Here is a 15,308-nt window from a genome sequence, read left to right as displayed (position 1 = left end):
AATTCACTCTTTCCGTAAGAACGAAACCCTATTACCGTCAGTAACGCCTAAAAAACACTACTGACAGTAACAGTTACGTTCTAATAAACACCATGATTGGAATCGAATTTTGCCTTGTTCGTTTGGACGGCTTCGAGTGCAATTGGCGAGCGATGGAAATTATTGGTCAGGACGTGGACGTTCAACCATGCGCTCCGTATGCGAATGTAGAGAACATATCCGTTGGGTAAAGTCTCCCAACCAGGGAGGTCGTATTCTAGTTGCTCAGGAGGGACCTCCGCGCTGCTCTGAAGAAGAGTCATCGTTGATGTGGGAAGAGGGACAAGGATATTACAGTACTAGGACAAAAGTTTGGTACGCTAAGCCCCAAGACGAGGTTGGAACATTTTGAGCGCAATTATCAACAAGCAACAACTTAGCAACTATATAGTTAATTAAGCTAGTTTTTAAAGTCTTAGTATTGCAATATACTTAATATTTTGTTTAATACCCCCGCGCGCGCTGTACAGCCTGTAGACGCTAAGGCATACTGTATACAAGCTTTTTAATGTATGAATTAGTGTGTAACGATTCGTTTGAATCGTTCCATTCAAAGTTACCGGGCGAACCTTATATCCGAAGGTTCCTCGTATCGGCTCCGACCCGGCCCTGCCCGCTGCTGTACCCCTATTCCCCCAAGTATTTAGTCGCACCTCTCCCCTTCGCTAGCTCAGTAGTTTTCTGATATCCTTTTGCACGAGGCCTATAGGTGTCAATGATATTCCCAGGTTATTGAGTCCCCACGCACTCCCATATGCCTCTGAGTGGATTCCTGCCGCATTCGGACCCATTGTCTTGCCTGCGCCGTTACAAAGGTTGTATAAAGAGATATGTATGTAGAGCTTCTTCTTATAGTAGTTGTAGTATGTGTAACGGCGCAGGCAAGACAATGGATCCGAATGCAGTATGAATCCACTCAGAGGCATATGGGAGTGCGTGGGGACTCAATAACCTGGGAATTCCATTGACGCCTATAGGCCTCGTACGAAAGGATATCAGAAAACTACCGAGCTAGCGAAGGGGAGAGGTGCGACTAAATACTTGGGGGAATAAGGGTAACCGCGGAGGACAGGGTCGAGTCAGGGTCGGGGCCGATACGGGGACCCTTCGGATAGGTTCCGGGCAACCCGAGATGGAACGATTCATGAGAATCGTTACAGCTGTTAGTGATTAAAGTGTCTATCTCTATGTAGTCTAATTTCTTAAATAGTTCTCTAGGTGTAGTAATCACACTGTCTGTACAGAGCTTAATAGACAAGGCCTAATTATCCTTTTTCTTCTAGGTTAGGAATACCTGATCTGGACTTTGTGCAGGTTTCCTTTGCCTTCCACTTCTCCTAGTATCCACATCTTCCCTTCGCACAGGTGCGGCATCACTCCCCTGGGAGACTTGGTCTAAGATAGGTTCTAGTTCAGCCTGTGCAGCATTCTTGCAGGGTTGTCCTCTCTTCCTCTTCTGCAGGGGATCCCTTTGTACAGGGATTAGTTTATTAGGGTCTTCTGTTACAGGTAGGTGGTCTTCCTGTTCTCGAGACAGCCATTCTGATCATCGTCGATACTTTGTGCCGTCTGAGCCTTGTCGTCCGCCGCGTCCACGCTCTTCTGCCTACCACTTGGGTCGGACCAGACCTTCGGAAATCCCGACTCCAAAGGCGGACTAATTGGTGGTCGGTGAGCTAGGTAATTAACAAGGTGTTCCATATAGACCCTCGAGCGGTGGTCCACTGATAAGCCTTCATGAACATTCCGGGCGCATTCTTGCAGAAATCGGGCTACTGCAGCCTCCGCGCCACCGCCGTACTTTGGTAAGGCCTTTCCTGGACGAGACTCTCCCGCGGAGTCCGTGGTCGGCAGTCCTTGCGCTCTTAGGTTATCGACGCGGTCGAAGTAGTTTTTCCTGTTCTCTAGTAACTGCATGCGCGACAGTACCCCTAAATGATATTGAATCCGTGATCTGATTGATGACTTTGTTTTTTTGTCATCTCCCATTTCGTGTGCTTTTTCTAGGGATGCACGGAGACTTTTCACATCGTTGCGCTCCTCGAACTTTTGGAAATCTTCTTGGCTAATCTCTGTCGGAGCGCCTGCGTCCCTGCTCAGAGACATGTTGCGGAGGCGTCGAAAGAGGCTGTCATTGCATCCAGCCCTAGGCCCAAAGACCAGACTCGTGAGACCTTGGCGAACTCGCGTGGGCTGATAACTAGCCTCAAATACGCCGGTCGTGTTGGATAGGACATAGTTGCGCACGGCAGGGGTGAGAGAGCCTATCGAGGACAAGAACGAACTTCAGCAACCTCGGGGCTCCTTAGAACCGAGGGAGAGGTGGGAGGAGAAAAGGGGCTAGAGGGCGCTTTCATGTTGTATGCATTCAGTGTCGTTCTGGCTTACCATCAAGTGCGCCTCCAGCGCCACCCGCATCGCGTGGAAGCGCGGATCCCCCCGGGAACCACTGACGAGCCATAATCGATGCCACAGATCGTGAAGTGTGTTATGGTCAACTTCGAAGATGGGGCGGTCGAGCATCTCTTCTTTCCATTGCAATGGCACGAAGTCTACATCCTCAAGATTCAGTTGATAGAGTAGCGCTTCGACGGACCGAAAGCCAGTCTTAAATGCATTGTCCTTAACCGCAAATGCACCGACAAGGCTAGCGAGGCAAATGAGCGGATACGGAACGAGAGTCAGAGAAAAGGATATCCTGCGAATATCAGACTAACGGTTCTGGTGGCAGAAAGCAGATACTCACTTTTCCGCCCTAGAGGCCTCCATAGAGGCCCGCTTTTGCTTGTTCTTTGGAATTGTGGGCCTAACGATAAGCATTGTCTTCGATGAGTCGTCTGGGTCCCGTACGACGACAAGAGCGACGTCTTTATAGGCAACGCGTAATATAGTTGATTTTCTAAAACCACCAATGCCGGCTAGCAAGAAAATACCGTGAATGGAAACACGGACGCGGGGCTTGCAGGGTACATCGGCTGCACGCTCCCACAGCGTGGTCAGGAGGACGGCAATGTCCTCATCAGTCACCTCAACCTTGTCGAAGGTTAGAGTAGTCGCAAGATCAAACTCTTTTGCGAGGTGCTTAAAGATCCACTGGAAGATGTCAGCGTCTGCATGCACAAAATGATAGGGGTAGTGGATAGGGGAGGACACACGTTAGAGATCTCGTAGATAGGTCCCTGGCCCCTCTTGTTTGCATGATCTACGAACTTCAGCCGCCACAGAGGCCCTTTCTCTTCACATCTCTTCTCTTTACGTCTCTTCTCTAAGAGCACAGTGCGGTCTGCTTCAGCAGTAATGTCCCTCCAGCGTTGCAACACAGCGGATGCCGTAGTCATGGTACGTCTCAATTCGTATTCTTGTGATCCGAGGATCGGGAATGGTCGTACCGACTCTACAACATAGCTACGGAGGAATACTCGGCAGTAGTCCTTTGCCTCGTCGCTGTTGCGGCACAAATCTAGCCAAACGCTGTCTGGGTTTATCTTAAGAACTTCGGAAGCGTACCTACATAGACAACGGGTCAGTAAAATGAACTGCGCAAGCATCCCAACTGGAGGAAAACCATTTCCAATACGCCATGAAACTTTGCGAGCGCGATCTGTCACCCTTGCAACTTCGGGACAACCGTCCAACGGGTCGTCTTTCAACGATTGTAGGGAAGCCATCGCCCTCTCCGTGACTGACCCTAGATCGTTGGGAAGCCAGCAGCCGGCTTCGGAGGCGGCCTTCTACCTCCATTCATCGCCAGGTTTAGCAAGAGCTATATTATTAAAAATACGGGCTTCTCGTCTAGCTCCAAGTTATGATGTGTGCGGAGCGACGGTAAGGAGAGATTTGAAACCGTAGGGCCGAGGGTGATGATGAGAGGCGCGATCTTGGTTGCGAAAAGCGAGCGGGTTATCCGTTCGGATGACACAGACACAGAAAGGATAGTAGAGCGATAGGATGGGTGCCTTTTGATCGCTTGGATGGCAAGGATATAAGCAGGCGGGTGAAAGTCAAAGGGGCCCAGAAAGGGCCACATCTAGCGTGGGCTGCTCTGCGTCCACATATTTTTAGAGGCTCGCGCGCGCGCAATTGAGTAAGCGACAAGATCAAGCGGCAGGGGCCGGGGAGAGAGAATGAGTATGGTGTGCAAGGGGGGTGACCAGTAGTAACAATGGACAGCCGGAGAGGCAAAGATGCAGGAGGATGGGGAGGGCTGAGTCTTCACAAAAAAAGAGACGGCTGGAGCACGATGACGAAGACGCTGTCGGAACTCGGAACAACCTTGGATACCAAGATTAAAAACATGACATAAGCGCAGTATAATACAAAGTTCGTTAGATTACGCGAGGCTGACACCCTGGCTTGGCGGTCAGTCGTTATGCCAATATAGGCGAGTTAGCTCAAACTGTCTTATACTATAGCAAATCACGTGCCCTAGAGAAAGGCGCCTTGTTGAATATGTAAGTTACGACGTTAAGACATTCGCTCATATATGTTTTATGATTATTTCATATCATTCAGGGCTCTTCCTACTTAAAAATTACGCAAGGATGGATAGTCTCTTGCTTATTTTTGTTTGAATCATAATGGTTGTATTCACTGTTTGTCTAGTTGTAGTTCGAACTATGGTCTTCCTTCAAGAAGGAAGCGTCAAGAAGCCTTAAGGCATCTCTCATAGCGTCGGGATTCATTGCTAAGATTTGGCCGTTGCAACTGATGGATAGAAATAAAAAGTGACTCAAAAGCAAACAGGAATGGCAAGAGTAAAGACACCATTGTCGAAATGAGCTGGGATTTAGGCGTTTTATGCATTGTCACGACCGATGATGTTATTTAAAAATCGATCGAAGTAGAATAGTGACGTTCACCTTTCAGTGGATCTTAGCAAACTTACCTTCCCCCTAGAATAGGTTGTGCCGCGCGGTATTCGAATAGGGTACAAGAGCGTTGTGATTTTGTTAGTAGTATGCTTGTGGTTGGAAGCGAGAGAAGTTGCTAAGAAGGATCGTTGACGCGCCTCGAAGCGCCTCCGCGGGATTCCTGTCAACCGAGCTGTACAGGGTAATTGAAATCTCAGATTTGATTTAGAGAGGATGCTAGAAGTGAAGGCCTCATGATAAAAGGGGTATCGCAGCAATTGTTCAATTCTCCTATCAACGTCAATACAGCAAACGATGAGATGACTGGCCTGAGACGCGACTGCCGAATCTCCCTTCCCTAACGAGCCTAGCAGCCAACGAAACGTCAGGAAGTCTGTTGACCTCACGCCCCAAGATGCACTCCAAAATCGTCGCTACCGCCTACTTCAAAACCACACCAGGGTATATCGGAAAGAAACCGTAACGCCGACACTTAGAAATCGTTATTCATGCAACATTTCCTTTTCAAAATTACTCTCTCCCTTCCGAGCAGTCCTGCAGAATGGATTTAGAGTAGCTGTAAGAGCCTACACGTCGGGATCGCTCTCGGCCTTCGCCTCCGGCTCTGGCAGAAACTCTTGAAGCTCCCTCATCCGATTGCGGCAATGGATAACCATAATGGCGATTGCGAGACTATTCCAGACGTCGTAGTCTTCTTGGCCGAAGTCAAAGATGGCGACTGTCCGAAGAGAAGGATTAGCGGCCATGGCGTCGTAGCTGACAATTGCCATAATAGTGTGCGAGGCAATGATTCCATACAGAGTGGGTAGATCCTGACTATCGCGGCAATTAGTTTCTAAGTCCTCGGACTCGCTAGCTGGCTGCGTGGAACGGGCACGAAACGCATCTCGCCAAAGGGCTGCAAGCTTTGCGAGCTTGTGTAGCATTTTCTCCTGTAGAATAGCGGGAGAAGTGTCTTTGCTGAGGCTGACGATGTCGAAAAGGGAGAGGCTGTGCCATATATTTTCGAGCCCTCCATCTTTCACGGCCCACTTGTTGTACTTGCGGACGGCTCGGCGGAGGTGATCCTCTGCTGTGCGGATCTCTACCTTCTGCAGGATAGCGTCACGGGCACGGCCTCCTAGCTCGAAGAGTTCTTTTAGTGCCTTTTGGGCTGGTTGCAAGTTAGCCAGGGAATGATTCTTGTATACAAAAGGAACCTACCATGATAGTCGCGACCGAATGTTGGCTTGATGAACGCCTTGTCCATGTTAGGAGTGAACAGATTCGTCGGCAGCATAATGAAATCGTTCATCCATTCCTTTGGCATGAGTGGCTCGAAGCCCCGCATACCCAGCTTTTGGAAGAGAAAGACTGCATCCTCTGTCCACCCCACGGCACGGAGCTCCCGGCCCTGCTTATCACGCCTCTGCCGCTCAGTATCCGCGTCATAAGCTTTCTGCTCATCCATATATTTTGCCTCATCAACGACAAATGTCTCCTCATTGGCGTCGAAGGCTTCTTGGTCGTCAATCGCCTCGACCATGTCATCGATGAGGGTGTCGCCCTCGAAATCGGTATACGGTCGTTCTAGGGAAGTTGGCGAGGGCAGTCGGTCTGCCTCATCCGTGGAAGCGCTTGAGCCAGGAGTTTTGACATGCCAACTCTTTACTCGTGTGGTAGGGCTCATTGACTCGGTGCGTCGCTCTTCCTTCTTGATAGCATGAGGCGTTTTGACTGGTTGTGGGAGAGCCGGGACCTTAAATGGTTTCTCCCGACGCTGCTGAGTCTTGCGCGGCGAGACATAGCTCCAGAAACGATCGGAAACGTCTCGTAAGAATACCATTCTTGCACTAGGGCAGCCTTCGCTCTAGAAGGGGTGGGCGCAAGCGCTGGCGGAAAAGCTCTGGTAGGAGGGTTGTGACGCCGATGAGAGGGGTGGCGAGGAGATGGTCAAGTATGCGTGGTACCGTGCGGTCGAGTTGAGCTGAATAACTGTTAAGCGGTGATTCTCGCTCTCATTGTTCACCTCAAAGTCGAAGGGCCCAATGCGGGTGGCTGGGCGGGCTTGGCAGATTCGATGCGCGAGCATGTGACCAGCCACATCTTATCAGATCATCAGACCATGCGCGGAGAGGGGCAAACCTTGGAACTCGTAAACCCCACCAAAATTTCCGCGAAGATCAGGAGCTTTCTTGACTGCCTACGAGTTGAGAAAGCGACTGGACTCCGTACCAACGGCAACGATGGCCGTCCCAGACGCCCCTTCCGAGAGCGACACTCAGGTCCCTATGCTTCGAAAAATTCTCACTTCCGAATCAGAACCTCTCGCGAGACGCTTTCGCTCTCTCTTCTCCCTGAAACATCTGGCTTCCCTAAAGCCCCCGACCGCTCAGACGGTGCCTGCCATCGAAGCAATCGCTGCTGCATTCACGTCCCCCTCTGCGCTGTTGAAGCATGAATTGGCCTACTGCCTTGGCCAATCTCGCAATGACGCCGCCGTACCATACCTGCGCCATGTCCTGCGAGATAAGGCCGAAGACGCCATGTGTCGGCATGAGGCTGCCGAAGCATTAGGCGCTTTGGGCGACAAGGGTAGCTTGGATCTACTGAAGGATCTGCGAGACGACAGCCAAGAGATCGACGTGGTCAGGGAAACATGTGACATCGCGGTGGACAGAATTGAATGGGAGCACGGCCTGCAAAGGAAACAGGAGCAGCTCAAACAGAGGTGAGCAGGTTGCCGTGCAGGGTCAGACAATGAAGACTGCTGAATTCAGTACCAGCGATTTCGCATCCATAGATCCCGCACCACCGCTCCCTCGCACGGCGCAGACACAATCAATACCGGAACTGGAGAACACACTGCTGGACACATCTCTGCCTCTATTCCAACGCTACAGAGCCATGTTTGCTCTGCGCGACTTGTCGTCACCGCCTGACCTCCCGACCGCCGTCCCTGCCATCCAATCGCTGGCCCGCGGGTTTGGCGATCCGTCTGCACTCTTCCGTCACGAGATTGCTTTTGTCTTTGGTCAGCTGTCACATCCTGCCTCAATCCCCAGTCTTGTCGAAACGCTGAGTAACACAAAGGAGGCGGGCATGGTTCGACACGAAGCGGCAGAAGCACTGGGAAGCCTTGGCGACGAGGAAGGTGTCGAGGATACGTTGAGAAAGTTTTTGGATGATCCAGAGCAAGTTGTACGAGATAGTGTGATAGTGGCGCTCGATATGGCGGAGTTTGAGAAGAACGGTGAGGTAGAGTATGCCATTGTGCCGGAAGCGGGAAAGCCAATCGAGGTATAGTGTGAGGCTGATTGACAGCCTCTGCATGCATTTCCAGGAGCTTAGGTCACACAAACTGATTTTTGAGAACAAAAGTGCTGATAGCTTTGGTGCCTTAGTTGTTGGTGCTCCACCTGCAGAAATGTGAGTGAGCGATACGAAATAGAAAACGTGAGAGCAGAACACACTTGTGCCCGCATTCACACTTGTAGAAGACGGTCGTGCCTTCGTCGGCACTGCGCAGCTGCTGGGTGTAGAATCGCACCTCCTCCCTGCCACACTTCTCGCAGGTTTCGCTGATGATTGCATGGGTCTGCATGTTGGCCTCTATGATGGTTTGCACTTCGGATCGCTTTGCGCGCAGCGAAGAGGGGAAGGCACCAGGCTTGGAGCGAGTGACGACGGTTTTGGAGGACGTATCTAAGCGGGGCATCAGCGGGACGCCCATTGGGGGGGGGGGGTGTAGGTCGAGCAAGATATACCTCTGCATGAAGCTCCGCAAATTTGGCACGTCAAGATGGCATTTTCCTTGCCAGCGCTGCCGTCCAGAAGGTTCCCACAGTCGGTGCAGAAGACAAGCGACCCAATTGCTGCCATTGTAGCGCACTCTCTGGCCGATTACTTGTGCAGATCTTTTTCTGAGCACCTGTGCAGTATGAGTGAAGGGAAGGCGCAGGTGACTTCGCGAGATATTATTTAGCACCGCCAAGCCACTAGAGGCTAGCGCGATAAGATGGTGACCCTGGTCAATCACTTGCGCATGTCCTTCACTTAAACGATGCAGAAGCGTCGGGATTGCGCAGACTGACACTAATTATCCCCAGTCTATGCTGGCGCTCTGTCTGGTCGCACTCCTATGTCGGCCATGTCCTCGCCTCCTCTCTGATCATTGCACCTACAGTGCGACCGTTTCCCAAACTTCGACCCTAGGCGTTCTGACAACCCTTTGTCCTAGACCCCGCGCAGCCCTCCGTCGCATGCTCCTGCTGGAGCTTGTACTTGAGACAACATGTCTGCGTCGAACGGGAGCAGCTGGCACACCGCCAATGGAGCCGCTTTACCCTTCCGCCCACCAACGGTTGAGGAGGCCCTCCCATATTCGCCCTTCAGCTCCATAGTCCCTTTCTCGTCGGGTACGTCTTTAATCTCACTTGTCGTCTGCGGCTCTCTCACCTCAATCGCTCAGCAGCGTTAACATATCGCAGATATCATTCCCTTCCCCTCCGCCAAACCACCCACGCCTCCAACGACCTTAACACCGGAGCAGCAGGACGCCGCGAAGAAAGCTGTGGGAATACTGGATGCTGAGATAAGAGGCCCGCTCCATAACTCCCAGCATCTACAACCCACTCTGTTAGAGCTACAGAGTCTGCTGAACCCGGCCGACCTTTCTCAATTGTGAGGACCTATGTCTCTTCTCTGAGATAGGATTTAGCTGCTGATGCTCTCATAGCCGGTTCAAGTCACAGCTTGTAACCCCACCTCCAGACAGTCCTACTTCAAAGTCGGTCACAAATGGATCTACAAACCCCAAGATTCCCGCTCTCAGCTACTTCGCCAACATGCTTCTGAAGAACACGGATGTGTCTCACTTGCGTATGCTTCTTCGTTGAGATTATCAGACTTCTTGCTTATCTAGTTTAGATTCTGGAAATGTGTCTGCTGGTTATACTCGACCAAACCAAGTTTCCTTAAAGCAATCATCTTTTCAGCCTCCAGCGCGCTCAATCACCAAGCCAGTACCTGTAACCACCGACCATCCATCATACAACCAAACCTCAAGCGTTCAGTTTCAATCGAGCCCATCCTCCCCTTCTGCTAGCACTACCTCACAACGAACTACCAACACACCCACGCGACCTGGACCAGCTGTGATCATTTCAAAGCAACCCTCCGCTCAGCGAGAAGAATACCAACGGTACGATCATATTCAGACCGACGACGGACTGTCCAAGAAGCGAAAACGGGAGGGCAACGAGGCGGACAACGAGGCGCTGTCGATGCGGTCCCAGCAGCGGGAGATTGCCGACCAGAAGACCAACGAACTTCTGGCTTTGATCGCAACGATATCCGAGGCGAAAGAATTCGGGGACGAGTCAGGCATGTTCGCAACTATCACCACCGACGAGTCAGAATTCTCCGTGCTCGAAAGCGACACATTAAAGCGGCTTTCCACCGCAGTCATGAACGTCATTCGCTCCGGAACATTCCCCAATCTTCCGAGGGAGGAGATTTTGCGGATTCAAGCCCTTATCGAGCCATCAATTGCGGCGACAAGTCGGCTCTCAACTGACCCAACAGAGGGTGAGACCCAGGACTGGCTCTCTTCTCTTGAAAAGGCAAATTCTGGACTTAGAGCATGCCGGCTAGTCTTAGAGACCATGACCAAAGGAGGCGATGAGCAGCGTATATGTTCTGAGGACCTTGTACGAATCATCATTGCTGCATTGAAACATATCCTGGATTCGTGCCTCATTCCCATCGTTGAATCTCGTCGCCAAGGTTCTTCCTCGGAGCTTTTCGATCTGGCCTCGCAAGCCAAAAACGCTATTAATCCATCCCTGACGCTTTGTGGAACCGTGCTTGGTCTTCTGGCAAAATTAATTGGTAAAGTCACCTTAACCGAGACTGCTCTGACTCCGATCGAATATGTTTCTACCGGTATCATATTCGTACAAAACGGCGAAAATGAGAAGGAATCGGCCCTTGGAATTCAGAAGTTCGAGCTGTTCCGCTCCAAAGCCATGGACGTCCTAGCACAGATATTTGCTTGTCATCTAGATCAGAGAAGTTTCATATTAAATGAAATTCTCAGTAATCTGGAGAAACTGCCCGAGAAACGGGGAAGCGCTAGACAGTTCAAATTAGCCCACGGAGTGCCAATCATGCTGGTTTCTGCTCTTTTCATGCGCATCGTCCAGGCCGCGGCAAGTAAGACAACACAGGAGAAGAGAACCAACATCCAAGCCAAAGCAGCCGGTATAAGCGAAGAGGAAGAAGAGGATAGCGACTATGGAAAGGATAATCATTCTCCTACGAGGAAACCCAAACCTACTCGTGACAGCCAAAGGGTACGAGGAAGGCTCTCACAGCATCTTGTTGAAGACTCAAAATCAGTTGCGACCAAAATCGCTACCTTTCTTGTAGATCGAGCGATTAGTGTATCAAAATCTGGCGACAAACCATTCCGCACGCTTCTCGATCTTTTCATTGAGGACTTCTGCAATGTGCTCGGGTCCCCTGAATGGCCTGCCGCAGTGGTCATTCTTAGACAGCTCTGTGCCAGGATGTACGTGGTGATACCCGGGAACAAGGAATCTAGCGTTAATGACAAGTTCATGGCTCTTACCGATGTGGGCATCATGGCTTGTGGAATTACGGAATTTCGGAGTCGCATGAAGCACCATAGACGGACCCTTGACGTTTCTCAATCCGAGATTTCCGATGAATTAGTACGACTCGCCGATGATGTTTTTAGCAACGGCATCAACAATAAGGACCTGCTCGCCTTCGACGGGCCGCATCGTATTGTTTTAGAATCCCTTCAAGACTATATGAAGGTAGGGAGCCGTGAGGACCCACACTTTCAAGCGGTCAATGGGTGCCACATAACGTATTGGGATCACGCCTTTTGTAACGCCTTCCTACCCACGGAAGGCGAGACTGAGCCTTTACCCCGGACAATCGAGCTCCTAGGCCGCAACTTGAACAAAATGGTCCATAATCCGGAATGGTTGCACGATGAATTGTGAGTTTCGCGATTTTCTAGCATGAAGCAAGCACTAATTCCTATCCTCAGCGAGTCACAAGGCCCTCCAATCTCAGACTCTCAAAGTCAGCTTGCCGCTGGAATAATTACCATGCAAGATCCATTTTGTCAAGTGTTTCCGAGATTAGTCAAACACTTGATTGACAATGCATCCTCAAACCCATCACCGAAACTTAAATCGCGAGCGATGACAAGCCTCTCACAGTTGATTGAAAAGGATCCAAAGACCCTTGACGAGCAAACATTTAATGCACTCAATACATTAGTGAGCGACAGCTCTCCTATGGTGCGAGAGAATGTCCTCGCGATGATATCCAAGTGTTTAGAACATAACCCATCCCTAGAGCGCCTTTGCTTAAAATCAGTTCTCCAACTCGTGGACGATCCGGCTACCGGTCCAAAAAAGAGAGCGATTAAAATTCTCAAAGACATGTATCTTGGCTCCGTTCCGAACGAAAGGAAGCTCGACATAGCCTGCCATCTCCTCGTACCAGTTCTCGACGATGACAAAGGCGTTTCCGACTTGACTCACCAAACTCTTGAGGATATCTGGCTTGCCCCCCCCAATGCAGCTGCTAGGGTAGACGAGAACCAGTTGAGACTAGACCGCCGGAATCGAGTCTCAATGCTTGTGCAAATCGTTCAAAAAGTTGAAGAGATCCCCAACAAACTGGAAGCTTTTGAATCATTCTTCTCCAGTGCTGTATCAAACAAAGCGAAGAATCCGACAGCAAACTTCACTATCTGCAGGGAGCTGGTTGCGGACATGGTAGAAGGTGTGATTGGCACGGACCTTGTGGCAGGGGAGAATTCCCAGGCTCGAATTCTCAATACACTGAGCATATTTGCCAAAGTGAGCCCAAGACTGTTCACTTCGGCTCAAGTACAGCTTTTAAAGCCGTATGTCAAAGACCTTGCCACCACCGATGATCTGAAAGACTTCCGGCCAACATTGGTCATTTTTCGTCACGTCTTCCCCGCACTCCCATCCTTGCAGGAGAGTTTCCTGGAGGAGGTCCGCAGTTCGCTTCTCCCTTGCACAGGCAAACTGGCCAATTGGGCGGCCCAGCACTCCGCTTACAAATCAACACTTCTGGATGTTGCTCATTGTTTATGGACTGTTAGTCCTTTAGTTACGAATGGCGTCGACAAGCTGCTTGGTCTCATCTGTTCGGCCATGGCCCAGAGCCAACTGCTCCGGTCCAGCACGAAGAACCAAGCGTTGACAGCGAAAGACAAACTCAAGATCATCACATACCTCCTCATCATGGGCGTCTTTGGCAGAGTTTGTGATTTCGACAAACATATCGACCTTTTTAGAGGAAAGTTGACAACAGTTTTAAAGAGGGTACCATCTAAGGAGAATTCATCTAAGCTTCTCACAGAATGGAAGGGGAATTCTGTCCCGATCCTTCTTCAAGAATGTGTCCGGCCGTTCACTATGCAGCCTTGGGATATGAGCGTTCGAGAGCATGCTTTGGGCAGCCTTGGAGAAATCTGCCAAAACTCCCCTTCGCTATTCACTCGTGCTGATGTTAAGCAAGCTTTCAAACTCGTTTTCCTCAATGAGAACTATGAAGACAACACCGAATTGAGGAGAGTCGTTCTTACCCAGTTTCGGGAATTCTTTAGCACTGCAGAACGTCGTTCTGAGAGTGGTGCCGAGATTGCAGTCGGCGAGGGGGCTGTTCGCGGTTCCGACCGATTAGACTCATCTTTCGTTGCGAGCGACAACGATACCGCCCCCCTTCACCTTGGACCAGCGTTTCTGTCTGACATTGTGGCCATCGCTCTTGGAAATCCCAACGATCTCGCCTTGATAGCGACCGATATCATCATCAGTATAAGTCGGCAAGGCATTGTGCACCCGAAGGAATGTGGACCAGCCCTTGTCGCCCTGAGTTCATCCTCAAATCTTCAACTCGCCAGCAAGGCGACCGCGGAACACCAAAGTATCCATCTTAAAAATGAAAGGATGTTTGAGAAAGAATACATGGCTGCTGTTGCTCTCGCTTTCAAATATCAGCGAGATGTAGCCAACGATCCCCATGGCGCAAGAGACAAGACATTCAAGCCGAAGCTCCAGCGTATGAACGAAGTTCTGAAGAGTGGCACTCCAAAAATATACAAGAAATTCCTCATGAATATGTGCAAGAAGATGGACTTCGATCTATCGAAGCTGGACACCTCGAATCCAAAACACCAGGCAATAGTATCAGACCAAATTATCGACAGCGTCGCAGAAGGTGGCTCCCATATGCATATTCCCGACGTTCTACTATTCGCTCGCTTTTGCTTGGAAAACTTGGGTTTCTTCGACTATGCTCATATTGATGAGGTCCAGGTTCTCATTCTCACCATCCACGATATTGTGCTCAAGCATACTGGGCCAAGCGTTGCCCTTGCTATTGAGAATGAGATCTCTAAACCGCACCTAGAACTTGAACAACCACCCGTAGGTCTCGACATCAATGGAGAAGGTTCTTCAACCTACCAAGCACCGCAGAATCCCACCGCAAGCCCTATACCCGAAGCCCGACTTCGACAAATCACTGTAGCAAGCATGATCCTTCAGATGATGTGGGACACACGCGCTTTCCTTCGCAAACAATGGAACATGCTTGGCAAGATCACGATCACGACTAAGGACGCGAACAAATCTGCTGTCAAGAACAATCTCATCTCTGGCAAAGAGCTCTGGGAAAAATTCGAGAACGTTATGTCTGCACTTGAGAATACAGAAAGCATGACAAGGCAGTGTCTCGCATTCGGACGCTTGATCGAAGTTGACTTAGAGGCTAAAGTCGGAGATGAAGACCTAGACGCGAGCGAACAACTTGCCAGGGCCGCTGCAGGTTATGAGACCCCTGATGATAACGGTGCTGAGGATGATGCACCACCGACGAGTGGACGGGGCAGGAAGAGGAAGTCGGAATCGAGGTCATCGAATACCCCAAAGAAGCCTAGGGGCCGGCTGACTGGCAGTAAAGTCAAAAAAACGAATTCGAGGACTCCAGAGGGAGATGATGACTGGGACTGAGGAGCACGCCTTACAAAAACTGTATTCTACGAACTTGGAAGTGGATTTGGAATAGTGCGTATTTGGGCTCACAAAGACGTCGCACTCACCTTCTCTCTACGCTCGCGTAGTGTAGTGGTCAGCAACGCGGACAAGGGTTTGAGAGGTTTGGCGTCTTGCATTTTTATTACCTGCATGGGCGAATAGGCATATTTTCTTTAAAAGTGGCGGCGTTGGTGGTCTCCTGGGAGATACCCTCTAACACTACATCGTCATAAGGGGTGTGCACAGGCGTTTCTTGCATTGGCAAAGTTCCCCTCTAGGACGTCACGAGTGGCCATGGCCT

At 50.4% G+C, this 15,308-nt stretch overlaps 7 protein-coding genes across 7 annotated transcripts; 3 read left to right on the top strand and 4 right to left on the bottom strand.

Annotated features, from left to right (window-relative positions):
• Nucleotides 1-1,206: 1,206 nt before the first annotated feature.
• BDR25DRAFT_125901 (uncharacterized protein) lies at nucleotides 1,207-2,262 on the bottom strand. The gene has a single exon (XM_033683769.1). The coding sequence runs from the start codon at nucleotides 2,143-2,145 to the stop codon at nucleotides 1,543-1,545; it is 603 nt and encodes a 200-aa protein (XP_033550737.1). The 5' UTR covers nucleotides 2,146-2,262; the 3' UTR covers nucleotides 1,207-1,542.
• BDR25DRAFT_125887 (uncharacterized protein) lies at nucleotides 2,263-3,921 on the bottom strand. The gene is made up of 3 exons (XM_033683768.1): nucleotides 3,195-3,921; nucleotides 2,786-3,132; nucleotides 2,263-2,737 (listed from the first exon to the last, which is right to left on the bottom strand). Exons 1-3 carry the CDS (start codon nucleotides 3,705-3,707, stop codon nucleotides 2,380-2,382), a joined length of 1,218 nt encoding a protein of 405 aa, XP_033550736.1. The 5' UTR covers nucleotides 3,708-3,921; the 3' UTR covers nucleotides 2,263-2,379.
• Nucleotides 3,922-4,580: 659 nt separating this feature from the next.
• On the top strand, nucleotides 4,581-5,373 carry BDR25DRAFT_352356 (uncharacterized protein; the record flags this gene model as incomplete). Its single annotated transcript, XM_033695006.1, has 8 exons — nucleotides 4,581-4,604; nucleotides 4,648-4,709; nucleotides 4,765-4,843; nucleotides 4,884-4,904; nucleotides 4,941-4,987; nucleotides 5,055-5,084; nucleotides 5,119-5,188; nucleotides 5,224-5,373. The coding sequence occupies 8 exons, from the start codon at nucleotides 4,581-4,583 to the stop codon at nucleotides 5,371-5,373; spliced, it is 483 nt and encodes a 160-aa protein (XP_033550735.1).
• On the bottom strand, nucleotides 5,185-6,905 carry BDR25DRAFT_256894 (uncharacterized protein). Its single transcript, XM_033686442.1, has 2 exons — nucleotides 6,114-6,905; nucleotides 5,185-6,063 (listed from the first exon to the last, which is right to left on the bottom strand). The coding sequence occupies exons 1-2, from the start codon at nucleotides 6,733-6,735 to the stop codon at nucleotides 5,477-5,479; spliced, it is 1,209 nt and encodes a 402-aa protein (XP_033550734.1). The 5' UTR covers nucleotides 6,736-6,905; the 3' UTR covers nucleotides 5,185-5,476.
• Nucleotides 6,906-7,052: 147 nt separating this feature from the next.
• Nucleotides 7,053-8,345, top strand: BDR25DRAFT_301966 (ARM repeat-containing protein). The gene is made up of 2 exons (XM_033689694.1): nucleotides 7,053-7,620; nucleotides 7,676-8,345. Exons 1-2 carry the CDS (start codon nucleotides 7,136-7,138, stop codon nucleotides 8,193-8,195), a joined length of 1,005 nt encoding a protein of 334 aa, XP_033550733.1. The 5' UTR covers nucleotides 7,053-7,135; the 3' UTR covers nucleotides 8,196-8,345.
• On the bottom strand, nucleotides 8,290-8,791 carry BDR25DRAFT_386809 (DNA-directed RNA polymeras-like protein I subunit; the record flags this gene model as incomplete). The annotated part of the gene is made up of 3 exons (XM_033698025.1): nucleotides 8,657-8,791; nucleotides 8,363-8,594; nucleotides 8,290-8,308 (listed from the first exon to the last, which is right to left on the bottom strand). Exons 1-3 carry the CDS (start codon nucleotides 8,769-8,771, stop codon nucleotides 8,290-8,292), a joined length of 366 nt encoding a protein of 121 aa, XP_033550732.1. The 5' UTR covers nucleotides 8,772-8,791.
• Nucleotides 8,792-9,183: 392 nt separating this feature from the next.
• BDR25DRAFT_256887 (uncharacterized protein) lies at nucleotides 9,184-15,254 on the top strand (the record flags this gene model as incomplete). The annotated part of the gene is made up of 5 exons (XM_033686441.1): nucleotides 9,184-9,307; nucleotides 9,380-9,572; nucleotides 9,628-9,770; nucleotides 9,819-11,922; nucleotides 11,974-15,254. 5 exons carry the CDS (start codon nucleotides 9,184-9,186, stop codon nucleotides 14,981-14,983), a joined length of 5,574 nt encoding a protein of 1,857 aa, XP_033550731.1. The 3' UTR covers nucleotides 14,984-15,254.
• Between the last annotated feature and the right edge of the window lie 54 nt (nucleotides 15,255-15,308).

This window comes from Lindgomyces ingoldianus (genome assembly GCF_010093535.1).
Source record: "Lindgomyces ingoldianus strain ATCC 200398 unplaced genomic scaffold BDR25scaffold_8, whole genome shotgun sequence".
Taxonomy (NCBI): Eukaryota; Fungi; Ascomycota; class Dothideomycetes; order Pleosporales; family Lindgomycetaceae; genus Lindgomyces; species Lindgomyces ingoldianus.
This window is presented reverse-complemented; position numbering and strand designations above follow the sequence as displayed.